Genomic DNA, 18,703 nt, shown 5'->3' on the forward strand with positions numbered 1-18,703 from the left:
GCTGGGAGACTGTTCAGATAACAGAAATTCTGTGTAGTAACCAGGGTTTGTGACATTTTTTTGACATGGTGTACTTCAAAACAGAACAGGATACCAAAAACCCCAAACCAGAAGCTGCCTTCCTTTTATACCTCAGGGTTGTATGAACTAGATACACCAGAAGCTAACTGATGTATATTGTGCTTGCCTATCCTATAGATGAAAATGCCATTTGGCTATTGACTTTGGGGGGTTCTGTCTCGATTAGATGCCTCTGTACTGCTTAAAAACTGAGCAGCAACAAAAACCTACGGTTTGTGCTGAACTTCTGATCTTAGCAAGGAAACAGAAGTTTGTTCCTATGATAAACAATTTAACTGAAAGGGTTAACAAGATGTGTTGATATTTAAAATGTGCATCTGATAAAGTGGCTTTTCTTCAGATTTAAGTAGCAGATTTGCTTGAGGATTCCTGTAAAATTAATTACAGACTTTCAGCTTACTTTGAAGAATTCTAAGTGTAGCCTTGCACTGGGGAGGAAAAAGTGTATTTGTGGTATAAAGTAATATCTTTTAAAGTTTGCTTTCAGGCTTTTCAGAATAATTATGTTTTGTCACTTCTGTAGCATTTGTGGTGGATTATCATACAAAAAAGAACTATGCAAAAGAATTAAAAATTTCCGTAAATCTACAAAGTTATTTTAGTTTGTAGAAGGAAAACCAGTTTGACTGAAACTTGATTATTTTCAAGAAAGAGCTTTGGTTTTTTAGCTTTATAATTGACAGTAGAAAAAAGAACTATAAAGGCTCTTTTAAATTTTTGATTTTCGTGTAAGAAAGCAAATCCTTTTTTTCCCCTGACCATTCTGCTAATGTGAAAAATCACTGGTCTTTTTAAAAGTTGTTAAGTGAAATTTCTTGGTGGACCTTAATAGCCAGCTGTAACTTCCTTTTTACTGATGACCTTGGTTTTACATAATCATCTAGATTTTAAAATTTGTGCTTTCTTAGGCTGTGTTTTCTCTTGTTTTAGCTAGCTATGGTGTTTCCACAGAGCGGGGAAAAGTCAAGCATCAAAAATAGATCACTTTCCATGCTCAAGAGGCCTGCTATGTTGCTTCTCACATAACTAAACAGAAGGTAGTGTAGGTCTTGAAACCCATAGACTGTAATGTGGATCGAAAACTTCATGCTCTCCAGTACATTACTTGAAGGGGTATACTGGAACCCAGGGGTGTGACACCAGCATGGAAAGGTGCAGTAGAGCTAGCTCCTGGTTCTGCTGGTAGCTGCAGATGCTTTGGATAATGATGAAAGAGAGGATTTTCAGGGATTCAGGTAGCTGAGTAACTAAGCTGTTCTAAAGCTTGCTTCTTACCTTGCCTTTAGTCCTGTTGTAGCTCCTGTTACTAGAATAAAAGTGTACCTTTTTTTGCAAGTGTGATCTGTATTTAGGTAAGGTCTCGATTATTTCTGTTGTTTTCTTAGTTCCCTCTGTGAGCCTGTGCACATACTTTATTTTGTAATGTGACAACACCTTCGCCCCCATTTTTTTCCCCTCAATTTAAGTTACTGAAGTACAAATAGAAAAAGAAAGATCACATGAAAGATTCTTTCTCCCTTTCTAAGTTGTAGCTGTAAGGGCATGGAATCTTTTCATATGGTGCAGCCTTGTGGGTCCTTTAACCCATATAGTAATGAGGGGCTTCTGAACTGTCCCATAGGGCATCTTCTTATGCATTAGCAGCACTTCAAATACGACTTCAGAATTTCTCTTCTATTTTTTGATGTGGTATAAGCTGTAAGGTTTTTTATTCCAGTAAATGACTTTGCTTGTCAAAGTGAAGGTTCATAGCACTACTTCTTTGGTACAAATTCAAATATGTGTTATCATTAACACCTTTCTCCTTGCTTCTCCCTTAGGAGACTCGTAGTGTCTATCAATTTCATTATGTTAACTGGCCTGACCACGATGTCCCTTCGTCTTTTGATTCTATTCTGGATATGATCAGCTTGATGAGAGAATACCAGGAACATGAAGATGTTCCTATTTGCATACACTGCAGGTATAAAATATATTTATCTTTTAATTTTTAAACATTTTCATTTTTTGAAGTCTAGACTTTTGTTATGAGGTGCACTAGTTTTGATTCTAAATCAGAATTTATTTACTTTAGTAAAAAAAATTCTCACGTCAAAACTTAATTCAAAATTGTACAGGATTCATTTTCTTAAAACTGATGCCACAGTGAAATTTTGCTTCTACTTCAGTTTAAGACAGAGTATCAATCAGAAAAGAATGAGCCTTTGAAAGGGAACCCATTTTGTGGTTAAGATGTAAATCCTCGTGAGGACAAAACAGACTTTGAAGATTATTGCAAATCATCTTGGGAGTAAAGGCTCCATTCTCAATAGGAGAGACTATGTAACACATGCATCACTAAGAACTCTATCTTCTAATATGACAAAAAAGATCTTTAATGAGCAGGCTGTAGTTTCCAGTTGGGAAGTCTTCACTTCTGAACAACAGTTTCATCCTTGACCTGAAATTTGGCTAACAGAACTGTTGAAACTGAACTACCATGAAAACATTTTGGTGAATTGACAATTTCTGACAATTTATCTGGAAATCTTGCCTATTGCTTTTAATGCTTTTTAAAGCAGCAAAAGTTCATGTATTATGTCAGGAAAAATTGAATTCAGATTTGTAAGTCAGGGCATGTTAAATTCATGGGGCTCATTAACTCTTTAGAGCTTAGTTATTCTCTTCAAGGGCTGCATTCTTTTTTAGAGTTGTCGCTTTTAAATGAGGTCTGAAACCAAAACTGATTTAGCACTGAAATCTATTTCACTTTGTCCTGTTTTTTGAATGTCAATATAATTGTAAGTGTTGATTCTTTGCAACAGTGTAATTGTAATCTAATAAATATGCATGAATTATAACTCTGCATGTGTAAAATAGCAGAATTCATACAATTAGGGAAAGTAAGATAGTTTGCTGTCACTGTTAAACTTTCAGATGTATGTTTTTTAGCTAAAAAGCAGAAAATACAGATGTGATACTAAATCAGAAAAATGTGGCAAGTCTTTAAATGGATTCTGTTCTGCCATTTTACATCATTTACCATTAAACTTGGAGAAGACCACACCTGATGAAGCAGTAATAACTGGGAATAGTGGGACAAAAGAAAGAGGCAATAAAATTGTCAGCATCGAAGCATCTTTCATGACTGCAGTTCCAAATGGCTATGAAAACTTGCATTAAAAAATTTGATGCTGCATTTTGCACTGCTGGTTTTTTATTTTTAAGACACTAGTGTCAGGCCGAGTTAAATTAAAATGATATTTGAGGGATTTGGATAATTTTTTTAATGTGGACTCTTGAAATTTAAGGCTTATAGTGTTTTTTAACAAGTTTAAATAATATCTAACACCTAGCTGTTTATGTTCATAGTGCAGGGTGTGGAAGAACGGGAGCCATCTGTGCCATAGATTATACATGGAATTTGCTTAAAGCTGGGGTAAGGAATACTAAAAGAAGTTTTATGACAATCTGTAATTTCATAACAATGATTGATTGAACTTCCGAGTGTTCTAAAATATGAAATGTTTAAGACATTCTGGAACTCTCTTGACAGGTTGGATGTTTCGTTTCATTGCATTCATGCTTTAGTATGAATTTACTTTCCTTTGACAGCAAGTTTTTACCTAAAAAGGTTGCTATAAAATTCTAATTTTTAAAAAATATATTTCAATATAAATTGATTTTTGAATCCAACTTTCTCAGTCTCTCTGATTTATCGTGCAGTTCAGATTTAAAGGGATAACTTAATCTGGGATTTTTAGGTTATGAAGCATCGTTAATGTTGCAGTGTCATATTAATGACATTGGATGTCTCATTTTAAAAATACTTGAAATGCTCTCATCTAGTCTAAATCAAATGTCAATTTGAGTTGCTTTAAAAAAAAATTAAATAGTTGCAGATTAGCTTTACCTATAAAAGTTAGACTTATTTTTTGAAGCTTAACAGCTTTTGTATTGTTGTTCTGACAGTTATGTCATTGTAATTAATTTGCTTCTGTATTTCAGAAAATACCTGAAGAATTCAATGTATTTAATTTAATACAGGAAATGAGGACACAGAGGCATTCTGCAGTGCAGACAAAGGTATAGTTTGTTTTAAAATGAATGTGATAATATATCATTATTCTTTGTAAAGATCTGGTGCATTAATTTTTATCTGGTACCTTATTATAGGAGCAGTATGAACTTGTCCATCGAGCCATAGCACAACTGTTTGAAAAGCAACTGCAAAAATACGAAAGTTGTGCAGACTGGAAGATTGCAGATGGAGTGGTAGGTGTCTTTTCCATATGTAGCTGTTAGCTTCTGATGAAAATTCTCCTATGAAGTTGTTTTTAAAGTGTTCACTGGTGTGATCTTATTAAGTTGTCATGTTTTTTAAAGTACTGCTTGCATTGAAATAGATTAGGAGAGAGAAAAATAAGTTTAAAATGCCTTTGTCAGGAAGCTTCATGCTCTACCCTTTTAACAAAGGAGAAGAAAATGGAAAAAATACTCTTCATTGGTGTTCACAGTATTTGAGGACTTTTCTGTCTTTTTGCCCTTCTTTAAATTTCATGTCCCCTATAGGTTTTTTCTCTTTTTTTATGTTTAGATATATTTTCTTGGCTGTTGCTGGCTGCTGTGTGAAAAATGGCTTTTTGGATTAATATATTCTTTCTCTTCCACAGTCCAGAACTCTGTACCACCCTTTGTCCCTGGGTTGTGTTTTGTTTGTTCAGTGATTTTCAGTCCCTTCAGTACCTAATTGGTGTAGATTCTGTAGCTCTCTAGAGGCAGTATGAGTGGTATCTTCAGGACTCTTTGAAATATCTGGAAGCAATTTTAAATGTGCTTTTATTAATAAGCATCCCATTTATTTCAGGGATTTAGCTGTCCTGTACTGTGCTTTCTAGGAAGTCTAGAATGTATTCAATTCTTGGATTAAAGGCATCCGCCCTTCTGCTAACTCCTAAGAATTTATATCAGTTCATGAAGTACTTATGAGGTCTTTAGTCATGACAAGAAGCCTGTTGACTAAATGCAATATGGAAAGGGCAGGCTGCTTTTATTTGTTACAGGTTTGATTAAGCTGATCTGTGATTTTTTTTTTTTTCCTGAGAAATGAGCATGAAAGGGTTTGGAATATGCAGATTGATCAGCTTTGTACAGAAGTAATTTCTAATTACTTTAGTTTTGATCATAAAATAATAGGTAGATCAGTCTACTGGATCTTCTGGTTATTTGACTTAAATCTGACCTGTGTCTGTGCTCTTATATAGAATCAAAAAAATCTCCTATTTATTTATTCCTATTACTATACATACTAAATTACTTACCTATTCCAGAACATGAGTAAGGCTGTGGCATCATATCCTGATACTATGTCTGTAGCAAGGGCAATGCTGTCTTTAGCACAGCTTGAGAGATTTGCTGACTAATAAAACAAGACCAAAAAGAAAATGGATAGGTAATGTACATGGGGGTGAGAGAGGGATAAATCCCAGCTCTGAAAAGGCACTGATGGAGTGTGAGTTTTGAGTTTTACTTGGAGATGATCTTGGTTTATGATCAACAAGTTGTAAAGGAAATTGCATTTTAGCAGTTACTTGGAAACTGGTAAGTGCAGAGAATGTAATGTCCTTGTGTGGGTACCTTGCAGCTTGGCTACTGACTGCATGTCAACTCTGCTTATCTCAAAAGCATGTTACAGAATTTGAACATTAAGCAGCTGGACAAGGATCAAAGGTGTTGGAAGGCTCCATCTAAAGAACAGCCAGACTGAGAAAAAAATGGCTGAAGTTAGATAGAGCAGAGGCTGAGTAACAATGGAAAACTGATTCCTATTAATGTTTTCTAAGGGATACCAGGGACACCTGAAAGACTTAATAAAAAAGTGACATTTGTATAAAAAATGCAACATGAAACTGCAGAGCTTCTTGCAGCTTGAAAGCCTGTATCTTTGAGATGAATATCTCACCACCTTGGAATCTTCTTCCATGAATTTCACTAACCTCTGACCTATGAAATTCCAGAGTTGCAATCTGTTGGAAAACATTCTGGGGAAGGATCCTTGTATGCCTGCTCTGATCTTATTCTTCCCTGGAAGTTCCCTTTTGGTCACTGCTGGAAGCAGAGCAAAGTAAATCTTTGTCTGACTAGGCACAGCCCATTTTGTGTTGGGAAATGATGCTTCTTCCTATTGTTGCTTGAATAATTCTGCAGGAAGGTTGGGGGAAGAAAGTCTCATAGGTGAAGAGTTTCTGTATCTAAAAATGTGGTACTTAAATTTGCTACTCTCCATTTGTTAGAAAATTTGCCTGCAAGGAGTTAACTGGTATAGGCTTAGCTTCTGTTTCAAATATATAAGGGAAACCTCACATGTCCAGTTAAATATTTTCTTGTAGTTTTAACCTGATTCTCAAAACTTTGGAGCTCACTTGAGACAGTGTTTTTGTTATTCTGACAAAGCTCCCTTTTTGCCTCCAGGGGTGTTATGTAGCACCTGTCGTATATAATGTCTGAATTTCTCCAGAAATGTTCTAGTTTGTTTTCTTTTAAAAAAACAGACAAACATTCTGGGATTCATCTTGGTTAAAAAACTAATTCTGAGGCAGGAAGTTTTCAAAAAAACTTTATTAAATACAATGTAATATTCTAAGGCTCCTTCACAGGTGTTATTCTGCCTGCAGATGCTACAGCAACTATGAAATCTTCATAATGTGAATGGTTTAATTATGTCCAGTGAAAACAATTCCAAATAAAATTCATGTGCCTATGTTGGATATATTACTATTTGTTAAGTAGAAGATGCTACTGGGCTGAAGAGGAAATGTGTCATTTATTTTGTTTTGATAATATTGTGAAGAGCTGGAGTGCTCTGTAGGGTTGGTTTCATGGTTTTGTTTCCCAATTGCTGTTCTCATTTCAAGCAGTGTTTGAAATGGGTTGAGTTCCAGAGGCTCTGTGAGCAGGGCTTGCCAGTAAGATCCCAGTAAAAGGTTAATCTGATTGGCAGCAAGTGGCAGTATTCATGGGGAAGTAGCTCAGACACAATCCTGAACGTGTGTTCCTGTGAACTTGCCAGCTTTGCCTTGACTGGAACAATACTGTAAAAAGTCAACAGCAAGGCATGCAGTGTTTGAAAACAGACTTATGACAGGGTTAGAATTTCCACTAGGATTTGATAGTTTCGAAACCATGTAAAAAATGCATATATGATGTGCTTTAATGTAGTAAATGTATATTCTTACCATATAGTTACACATATTGTGAATGTGTAGAACTACAAATGTTTCAAATAATACTAAGTATTTAAATGAAATGAAATAAGAAAAGCTCTGCTCACATACCAATACTTTTCTACAGTACCCCACAGCAGCTAAATTCAGGGTGAAGAATTGCTGCTCAAGAGCCATTTTTTTGTGATAAGAAAAGAATTCAGATGCTAAATTTGATAATCAGAACTATTCCCCTCCCCCACTTAAGTACTTTCAAGTTACCAAAGAAATTGGAACAGAGTCTTGGATTGAAGCCCTTCCCACTGAAATTCTTGACCATATTGTCATGTATTTCAAGTCAGTAGCTGTGCTTCTCACCATCATTGGCTTTGTTAGTACTGCTATGAAAATATTACACTTGGTGTTGTGTTTGGAAGCTTTGAAATATATGTGAGATCATTAGTCTTGGTCATCTGATAAGATATCAGTCAGATTTGTATCAGTAAAATATTTCATGAGTTATTTGAGAAGGTTCTTCATGAGCTGAAGTGAACTGTAGCTGTCTTGGAAAGTCTGAATCATATGGAATTTCATCAAGTTGGATGTTCTGTTTGGGAGTCAGAAAAAGAAAATTGTTTAAAAGACAAACGACCAAGTTCACGATCTCTTCAAAAATATTTCTTGTTGAATTTTGTCTCTTGACAGTACCAAGCATGTTACAGGACTGCAAGTCCTTGTTTTGCCCTTATCCATGAGTAGGAGCTTGTGTTAATAAACACGTTCTCCAAAATCTGGCACTGCTAGTACTCTCCAGTACCTCTTCCATTTCGTGCTGTAAAAGTGACAGAGTTCTGTTGCTGTGGTTGACTGCACTTTTAGAAGTCATGGAGGAATCAGCTGCTGTAAGAAGAATATTGTTATTTGAAACATTAATGGTTTAGAAACTGTAATTGAAAAGACTTTGCTGTTCATATTCTCTTTGCTGTTTGGCAGTTTGGAAGGATATTTTTTGTCATCACAGCATTCTAAAAAATCCTATATTTCTTCTGAGATATTTATCTTGTTTCCTCTGTTGGAATGTTTTATTTAATCTGAGTCACTTGAGTGCATCATTTCAATCTGAAGTATTTCTTTTTTTATCCACTGATGCTCAGTGATTCCCATGCAGCTTTATGATAAGGGCAAAAAAGATGCCTCAATTCCTTTTAAGGGAAAATATGAGATTACTTCTGCAGGAGTCTTTGCAGTAAATTTGCCAATATTTTACCAGTACAAGAAAGCTTCTGAATGACATTAAATATTTCTACTGTGAGTTCCAAAAGAAAATGATAATTGCAGTTCCTGGGCAAAAGGTTTTGAATGGTAGGCAGTGTCTGTGAAATCTCAGTCTAAGACTATGATCCTCTATTTGCTTGAAGTTAGTGACAGCTCTGTTTGGTGATTGAGCCAGTGGAGGAAGCAGGTGGGGGAAGACCCACCCTTGGGACCTGATAGCACAGTTTGGGTTACCTTAGCAAGCTGGATTCAGACACTGCATCTGCCATGAGAATTCCTTGTTTCTCTGCATTGCTACGTGAACGTAAATTGCTCTGCATTTTAGTAGACATGGGGTGATCTACAGTTCAAGGTATTTGAGTTTATGGTCTTGTCATTTGTTAATGTAGTCTTTCATAGGTAGATATGCACACGTGTCTACGTATGTGCAATTTAACAGAATACCTAGAAATTCCGAACTATGAGCATTTTCATTTGATCTCAGTTGCTACTCCCTCAGGGGAGTAACTCCAAGGAAGTTGAACTGTTGAGCATTTGACGTGTAGAGACACAAAGGTTGGGGAAAGATCCTATTCTTTTGTTTACCCACATTGCAGTGAGAAGCCTGCCACAGTAGGATAGTTGTCTTCTGGGAGAAAGCAGGGTGCTACATGGAGCACTTTGTGAACTGCACACATGTGAATCCATTTTTAAAACATTATTCTGTATGATGACCCCTGAGAACTACGTATGTTGTCCTGGTTTGTCTAAGCTGATACTTTTAAAAATTGTGCTCTGCCTGAGAATGCAACATCTGTCTAGAGAAGCAAGGGAGTGTTGACTGATGTTGATAAGCTGTGCTTAGGAAGGCTGTGGAAGGCTTTTTCTTAATACCGCCATCTGCTCTTCTCAACAGATGCCGTCATCCCAGTGAGATACCCTATATTCGCTTTCAGAGCTGAGCTTCCTCGTTTCTGCTCCATGCTAGTTTTTCTGCGTGTTTGCCTATTCACTTATTTTGATATATGACAGGGAAATCTGTGAGTTGGTGTCACTCAAGGGTGATAAATACTCAAAATACTGGTTATTCCCTATTTCTTGTAACACAGAACTGAGAACAAGTAACAGGGAATGACTTCTCTAAAAGTAAACAAAGCCTTCACAGAAACATCAATCCATTGAGCTAATTAAGGAAAGTAGCAAAATACTACTTTTTCTTTTTTTTTGGTGACAATAATTCCTGTAATCATTCTTGCTCTTCATTCAGTGTAACTAAGTGAATGGATCTGAAGTTTAACCTGATGCGCAAGTGAAAACTTTTGAATACCTCTCTGCCTGAAGCCTTCCCTGTTGTACAAAGTTGGGGTAACCACTGGCTTTTCTGGTGTTAAATTTAAAAGTACCATTTTGTGTGTGCGGGTTTTCTTGTTGGGTTTTGTTTGTTTGGGGGTTTAACTTTTTTTTTTCCCCCAAGGAATTGTAAACTCTGTGATTGTATATGCCTTGGACATTTAAGTTTATATAAATTTTTGAAAGGATTATACATATGTTTTATTACCAGTAGTAAAAATGGCAGTGCGTTTTCAGCTACTTCTGCCTGTCTCAACTAGAAACAGCTTCTTACTGTATACATGGAGTTTTAAAAAGCTTTGACATATGTTAGCTTCTTTAATAAGCTTTTTCTTCTGCCTGTGAGAAAAGCATATCTCAGGAAACATTCTGTTCACAAACACTTCACATTACAAACATAGAAGGACAGAGATGCAGCTGCTGGTTTGTTTTCTGGACAAGTTAGTCTAGAGCCAACAGGCACACCCTTTCCCTTGCCAATACCCTTTAGAAAACTGAGTGCATAAATAAGAAATGTGTTCCTGAAAACTTCCGTGCTGGTAGAACTGAACTTGGGAGACTTTTCTGATCTGTTGTAGGATGGAGAAGGTGGTGAGGGGGAGGAACTCCTGTGGAGTCTCCCTCTTTCTGGTGTCTTTCTGCTTTATGAAACTGGGATGTGCTGTGGTGCTGAAGTAAGGCCAGCAGCTCGCTCTGTTCTCAAGGTGCAGTTCTTTAGGATGCATTCGTTTCTAGCTTTGGTTGTTAGTACTTATGAATAAGGGGAGCCTTTTTAGTACAATACCAATGCATTTAGTGCTATCCATAGTAAAGAATATATATGGGAGAAATTCAGTTTGCATTGCACAACTTGGGGAAGTGGGAAGGAACACAACACAGCCATTGAGCATGAAACAGAGTTTATTGTTGAATACTGGGAGCCTCAGCATCTTTGGCACCAGCCTTCAAAATGGTCCTCTGCCTAATGTCCATGTTTGTTAAGGGCAAAATGATCCATATTGTCACCCATTACCTGATGTCAAAAAGTAGAAAATTGCTTTTTTCACGTATTTGAGAGGAGACTGGGTTGGAAGTTCATGCCCCATGGTAATGTTTCCTGTGCTGGGAGCCTCAAAGCTGGATGCAAACCATTGCAGACATACTAATTTTTTTTAAAAAAACAACCCACATTCATGTTTTTCCCCAGTCAGTAGCTGTATCCAAAGCAGCGTGGGCAGCAGGTGAAGGGAGGTGATTCTGCCCCTCTACTCCATGCCTGTGAGACCCCACCTTGGGTACTGTATCCAGCTTTGGGGCCCCCAGCACAGGAAGGACATGGACCTGTTGGAGCAAGACCAGAGGAGGGACACAGAGTGAGCAGAGCACGAACAGGTCTCCTATGAAGACAGACTGAGAGAGTTGTGATTGTTCAGCCTGGAGAAAAGAAGGCTCCACGGGGACCTTACTGTGACCTTGCAGTACTTAAAGGGGGCTTATAAGAAAGATGGGGACAGACTGTTTAGCAGGGCCTGTTGCAGTAAGACAGAGGGTTATGGTTCTAAATTAAAAGAGGGTACAGGCAGACTAGATGGAAAGAAGAAATGTTTTATGATGAGGGTGATGAAACACTGGAACAGGTTGCCCAGAGAGGCTGTAGATGCCCCCATCCTGGCATTCCTGACAACATTCAAGGCCAGCTTGGACAGGGCTATGAGTAACTTGATCTTTTTAAAGATGTCCCTGCTTATTGCGTGGAGGTGTGGACTAAATGGCCTTTGAAGGTCCCTTCCAACAAAAACCATTCTATGATTCTATGAAAACCAACCAACCTTGATTGACTGCAGTGGGAGCTTCAGTTGTGTTCATTTAAATGAGAGTGGCTTTTATCTGCTGATTGAATCTTACACCAAAAAACCCCTGATAGTTACAGCTAGTGGTCAGCAGGACAATGACCTCCCTGTGCAATTTCCCTCAAAGGGCTAACACAATCTGTTCATTAAGGAACAATAGGGTATTTCTGCTGGAGTACTTGTGCAATATTATATTTGACAGCAAGTCAGTGGGGGCAGCTAGGGAAAAACAGTAAGAAAGATCAAAAAGATTTAATTTTTTTCTTCACAGGTAAAGCTCCACTTAGTACACTGAGGAATAGGATTTGATAATAGAGTCTTCACAGTAGCCAACAGTGGTATGGTAACTTTTAAGACAAGTAATGGAAATTTAAAACATATAACTAATTAATCTAAATTTAAGTGAGGTTAGTTAACTGTTGAGGCAACTTATAGTTTATCTTCCAAAGCAAAAATTGTTCACTGCTTTCAAATGCAGCTGTCTGTCCGAAGCAGAAATTTAACAGGGAATTCCCTTTTGTTCTGTAAGACTGAAGGTCAGTCTCTGTCACCAGTCTCAGCAGGTAGGCTGGCAGATAGCAGACCCTATTCCTGAGCGTAATACTGTGCTTTGAAATGTATTACACCGATTTGGGATGTTTGCTGTTCTTTTTAACATTGCTTTTCAAAAGAGAACTCCTGCAAGAAAAGCCTTTAGGTAAAATAAACATTAAAGTTAAGATAACACTAAGCTCCTCCTTGATTTTGTTGGTTCTTTGGCTGTGGCACACGTTTGGAAATGGTATGTCTAGACTGGTGCATGTTCTGGTTTGATTTTTCCTTATTTTTGCTGAGTGGCTGGGATGTAGTTAAATACTGTTCATAGCCACTCTCGGGGTACTGTGTTTTAGATTTGTGGTGAAAAAAGTGCTGATGGTTGTTTGTAACTAATGCTGCAGCTATTGCTGAACCATGTTTCAGGAACTGGCAAAGGCCCACCTGTGAAAGGTTATGAGTGATTGCTTTAGCATTGCCTGTTTGATTTCTTTTTATCTCCTCCCACTTTTCCTTTGCCTGCTAAACAATTTTGTCTTGACCCACGAGTTTTCCTGCAGTTCCTCTTTCCCTTCCAGGGTTGGGGTGGAGAAATGAGAGTGAGAGTGGCTTTGTGGGGCTTAGCTGCCTGCCAGGGTTAACCCACAACAATATTTTACATGTATATACATGTAAGTGTGTATGGATTTATAAATACATGCATATATAAAATGTATCTTTTATATTTATGGTCCTAAAGTGAAATTAAAATCTATATGCTTTGCTGAGTAAATTAAACTTTCTTGTACACAAATGGGAGATTATTTGAAAGTATTTTAGATTGATGCATTAGGTGACAAGTGGGTAAGATCCTTTTCATTTTCTTACTATGCTGTAGATTAGTCTTATCTTCGTTGGAGTGATTGTACAAGTAAAAATAATCAGACTGACTGGAAAATAAATGCTTTATTATCCAATTATTAATTTAATTATTCAACATGACTAATTGGGAAGGTGTATGAGAGCTTGCTCTGCTAAAGAAAGATCAGTTTTTGAGTATTTTCTGTAATGGATTGTTCAATGGAAAGCAGACAGAAATCTTCAGTCAGAAAAATTTGAAGTTGGATACACAAGAAAAAAAAAAAATTTGTGCATTTTAGAAGAGTTTTGAAAGTGATCTCTAGATGATAGCCAAAAATAGGTCATATTGTTATATATTATTGCAAAGTGTCATTACAGATCTTTGGGCCTTACAGTTCAAATATAGTATGTATCAGCTTTACAGCCATGAGTAAAAATACCCTTTTTTCTTTTAATCAGGATGAAAATAATACAGAAAATGCTGTCAGTTCTTCAGATGCTGAGAAACAGGATTCTCCTCCACCAAAGCCTCCAAGGACCCGCAGGTAGTTAACTGTGTTCATACGCTATTCTAAGCTGAAAGATTAATAAAAAGTAAAATAAAGCTACTGATACCTTAAAGACTTAAGATGAATATGTTGTGTTTATAAATAGAAATCTACATAATGTAAATAGGAGTCTTGTGATTGACTCTAAATATAAGCTACAATATCTTTGTGAAGTCTGTGTTTAAATAGACCAACCTTGCAATGATTATCTGTGAGTACACAAGCATACACTTTTACTAGTCAGATACGTTAGATCTACTTGTGTTTTAATTCTGCTAGGTGATATAGCAAAACAAACTTAAAACGGACTCAAATAATGACTGAACCCTCATTTTTGGAGACAAAACCATAGTGGAACATACCCATGTATTCCAGAAAAATCTCAGACAAGTACTGCTTTTGACTAAAGTATAGCAACCAAATGCTGATATTATTGAGAAGAATTGGTCTCACCAGTCCTTTAATTCAGCAGAGGAAAAAGAAAATCTTCTCCAGCTCTTAAAATGCATAGACATAGCTTTACAGAAGCCAAAACTAAATCTGAACCAACAGATTCATCAGCCTAAAATGGGTACCCAACCCAAGTGTTAAGACAGCTAAAGAAGCAACTCTCCTGAGCTAGGTGTCCAAGCCCCCCAGCTGGCTTGTGAAGGGCTTATAGGGGCCTTTGGCAGGTGATCTTGCCTATAGTGTTACATTGGCAGGTGTTACATTGCCTGTAGTTAAATAGACATAAGGTGAGTGCTTGGACTTCCTAAAGTTATAGAATGACACAACAAACCACCAGCCAGCTGATATTCTTGCATAACATTTAGTTATAAGTATAATTCCTTTAAAATAAAGAAAGAAAGAGATCGAAGTGAGTTGGGGCTTTTTACAAACAAATTACATGGTTGGTGCTATGTAGGCAACACATTTTTTACCTTATTTGGATTGATGGTAATGTGATTGTATTCAATTATGTAGATTAAGATGATGACAGAGGAGTTAGTTAACCTGTGTTCATGATGAGTTCCAAGTCCTTGAAACTTCATCACTGAGCTTAGAAATATGATTTCTGTCTAACAGGTAATTTCCTTACTAATGTTCCTTGAAATAATTGTAGGTGTACCTTAGGTTTTATCATTTTTATATATTCATGTAATATTAACATGTGTATAATTCACATAATTCATGTTTAAGCACACATCTGTCTTATCTGCACTGCATTGTTCTTTACTTGCTGCATTTAGTTAAAATCTTTTAATCTCCCCTTAAAGCCTGGGGTTTTTCTGGGCCTGTTTCCATAAACTCATACTTTCCCATCTGCCAGCACTGGCAGGCAGATTGGTTTCTTAGAGGTGAGTAAATGGAAGCTTTTAGCAAAGCTGTTGTCTTTCTAAAATGGAGATTATTTTTGAAAAACAATTAATTAAACCCCTCCTGGAAGATGCTTCTGAGGAAAGACTTTATTTGCTATTAGTCACATCTGCTCAAAATACCCACTAATGAGCATGTTTTTTTCTTGATGTGGGGGATAATTTTACAAATCTACAGCCTGATTCAGTCAGGACATAGAGCCAGGTTTTGTGTACTGTGGATGTTTTGGCATAGGTTAACATCCTTTTCCTGGGGAGGATGGGAAAGCAGAATCAGTGAAACATTCTAATTTAATCCCCATATGCAGAAGGCAACATTTTTATGTTGCCAGCCAAATGTGTACTTGAGTTTTACATGCACTGTCTCTGAAGAAGTTACAAGCAAGTTGCTAAAGCTACTATTTTTGAAAAGAAAGCAGACTTTTAAATTCTTTATATTCTGTGTTGTAGATGGCTTCAGAATGTGTACTTAGTAAAGTACGCTGCATTTTTTTTATGGGAAGGTTTAACATTTGCTTTGTTTTCTAAAGCAAAAAGGGCTATAGGGACTGATAGAGCAGAATACTGTAGGCCAGCTTGGTTTCAGATGAACTTGCCTGAGATGATCCTGACTGAGCAGGAGAAAAGTTGGTTTTTATTCCTTGGCCTCAGGGTGGTTGTTTTCCATATTGTTACCAGACTGAGCCATGTTTGCTTAGACAGTAAAGTTTATGATGCCTGTTAATTTTTTTCTGATGGCCTCTAGTCTGCTGGATGATGGTGACATCTCCTCTGCAGCCCTTTCCTCTGGCTAACCGCTCAGGACATGGCAGAATTTTTCTGTGAAGGTGGCTTTCTCACTCTCTTGTTCTGTTTGTGATATTGTCATGAAATCATCTCAGTATCTTCTTTAAACTTGAAGATCTCTTCCTCTGAAAGTGCAGCTAATATCATGTAAACTCTCATGTCTGTGCTAAGGATGAGATGTCATTAAAGACTTTTACCATGCAAGGTAGGGAGCTTACTCAGAGAGGTATAATTAATCCTTTTAGTACTTGCTTTGGCCTGGGCATGTACTGGGGAAGGAGTAATACTTTCTAGGCTGCTTTTATGTCTTCTTCTTCTTGGAAGTTACAAGTATCTTTAGGCTATAGATATTAAATTGATATTAAATTTGTATTTTATTTACTTAGCTCACCATGAAGCATCTAGCTCTACTTTTTTTGCAGAGGTTTTGGAATTGTATTGCCTTCCAGTCTTTTATCACCTTGTGATGCTTTAATGTAATTAAACTTGCTGTACAATATGTGAGTGTAGTAATTTAGCTTAATGTCTCTCTCCATTTGATGTCAACATTAAAAAAATTCTAATATTACTCCTTGATTATTACAGAGGTAAACAAGAACAATTCATTAGTGCATACATCAGCACTTTATTCCATAAATTGCTTGGCTTGGCAGTTGATGATCAATTCTTGTAAAAGTCACCTTTCTTTAGAGGACTTGAGGGGATGAAAAGCCTTTGTTAGACATGTTTTAATTATCTTCAGGTTAAGGTAGGAAGAGGACATAAGTAAGGTTTAACTTTGTTAGATAGAAGACTGCAAAACCCCTAAGTTTTAAATTTACAGTTTAGGACTGTACTTGATTTTGCATGACTGATGCATCAGAATTCAGAGCGAGCACCTTAATACCTTTTAAGTATTAGTCCTTGAAATATTTGTGTGCTTAGTAGTTGCTTCTAAAGTATTTGGAAAAAGAGGTGGTTTATTTTAGTCAGGTTTGGTTGCAAAAGGTTTTTTATTTTCAAGTTCAAATGCAGTTTGAAATCAAAGCATAAACTTAGACAAAATCACAAAAAGCAAAGATGATGTAACAGCTTTTTCGTATGCAGTGTAATGAAGAGCTACGTGCTGCTGTCTGAAGGAGAAAAGGTGAAACTGCAGCAGTTTAACTTCTCATCAGATTCTCTTTGAACTTAAGTCTAATGATACATTTCCAGGTTTATGTGTTATTCTGTTTCACTTCAAGCCCTGCAAACCATCTCTTTGCATCTCCTGCAAAGCTAAGATAAAACTCATTGATGGGTGTTCCTTCTTAGTGAGCTGTCTCTAATTTGTATGCCACAATCAAAAAAAGCCAAAAAGCCTTGCTAAGTAAATTTTAAAAGATAAATTCACCAGTTGGTTATTTTTATGAATTCATTGTACTTTTATATAAATTATTTGTAGTACATTTGCAACAACTTCACTCACTGGACTGCAGCTTTTCTTTCATGTGGATGGCAGTGATTTAATGCTAAAGTAGAATAATGTGGTTGTCTAGCTTCAGCCTGCTTATGTTGAGTTTAATTTTCCTATTTTAATTATTAGGGAGGATGTAGAGCTTGCTATCTATTTTTGGTTGCTCATAGCAGCTGCATTCCATGACCTTGGCATCACTCTCTTTTATTTGAAACACCCTACAGTATGCTGCATAGAATAACCATGGATTACTTAAGGCTTTTTTCTTTTGAACACTGGCCAAGTTTCATTTAAATCTGAACCTATTGTGCACAGTTTTAATAATATAGCTCTTTTCCATTAGGAGTAGAATGGCTTAGATTATAAAACATTCTAAAAATTTGTAATGTATTGCAGAGAAAGCAATAAATGGCTTTTTTCATGCATACATTTTTGGTGGAAAGCTGTGGTAAGGCTTTTTTCTTTTGACAAATCATAGTACAAATTGTGTGCAATTGTTACTATGACAAATAATTTTAACAAGTTGTTATTGCCTAATTCATGGTTTACCTGACACCTGAGAAGCCACTGGCACTAGGGCACTGCCCCAGTTGCTCAGGCTGTGTGGCAGTAAAGGTGTATGAAAAAGCTGCCTTGATCACCCAGGGACATTCCATATCCAGCTGTAAATGAGGAAGTGCCGAGGTAGTGGCATTCCAAGATAATCAGGAGCAGTTGTATCTGAAGAGGCACTTCAAGGCTGAGTCATGACAAAGCTTTCTATTTTTTTTATCACACAGTGAGATTTTGCAAACGTATGTGTTTATTTAAAGGTCTAATACAGGAAAGCTTACTTCTCTTACTTGAATGGCCTGGCTTTCTTTGGTTCACTGACTCTTTTCTGTCTCAAATTCCTCTTTCATGAGCTATCTGTTAGTTTCCTGGTATTTTAAATTAAGCTGGTTTTACTGCCTCCTGTTGTTTCCAATAGTATTAGTAGTTCATGTTCAGATAGTTTTCTGCCTCTGGGGGCAGAAATGTCTCTGGAGCACAGCTGTTGAGGGACATGCCCAAAGACAGCATTATGCAGCAGCCCAAAATACCCAAGATTCACAAGAGTTTTAGAAAAAACTACTGCCAAACAGAGATCTTCTGAATGTGTACATATCCTAAGATTTCTGCTGTGTAGAAACAGACAAAAACATTATTTGCAATGCAGAACATGTGAAATAGTAATATTAAAAATGTCAGTAAAATGGAAAAAACGTTACCTAGTGGCATGTTTCCTAATTTAAAGAGAAAAAATACATTAGAATGCTATTTGGGCATCTCAGTTGCTGAGGACAGATATCCTTCAATATTAATAATGCGAAGAATGATTTTCGGAAGTAACTTCTAACTTCTTCACTCTAAGCTCTCATTTAAGAGTGAAGGAATGGCATTTAACTTCAAACGTAATGGGGAATGTTGTAGTAGTTCTGTACAGGAGGAAGTTGTTTAATCAGCTTTTGGGTTGCTGATTTGTGCA

At 36.8% G+C, this 18,703-nt stretch overlaps 1 protein-coding gene across 3 annotated transcripts in view; it reads left to right on the forward strand.

The window, feature by feature from the left end:
* PTPN12 (protein tyrosine phosphatase non-receptor type 12) overlaps positions 1-18,703 on the forward strand; it is a 70,652-nt gene that overhangs the window by 40,643 nt on the left and 11,306 nt on the right. For all 3 annotated transcript variants that reach the window (XM_032105463.1, XM_032105462.1, XM_032105461.1), the window contains exons 8-12: positions 1,902-2,044; positions 3,433-3,499; positions 4,069-4,146; positions 4,237-4,335; positions 13,529-13,614. In XM_032105463.1, coding sequence (XP_031961354.1) covers positions 1,902-2,044; positions 3,433-3,499; positions 4,069-4,146; positions 4,237-4,335; positions 13,529-13,614 — 473 coding nt within the window. The remainder of the gene's footprint in view (positions 1-1,901; positions 2,045-3,432; positions 3,500-4,068; positions 4,147-4,236; positions 4,336-13,528; positions 13,615-18,703) is intronic.

This window comes from Corvus moneduloides, chromosome 4, assembly GCF_009650955.1.
Source record: "Corvus moneduloides isolate bCorMon1 chromosome 4, bCorMon1.pri, whole genome shotgun sequence".
Classification (NCBI taxonomy): Eukaryota; Metazoa; Chordata; class Aves; order Passeriformes; family Corvidae; genus Corvus; species Corvus moneduloides.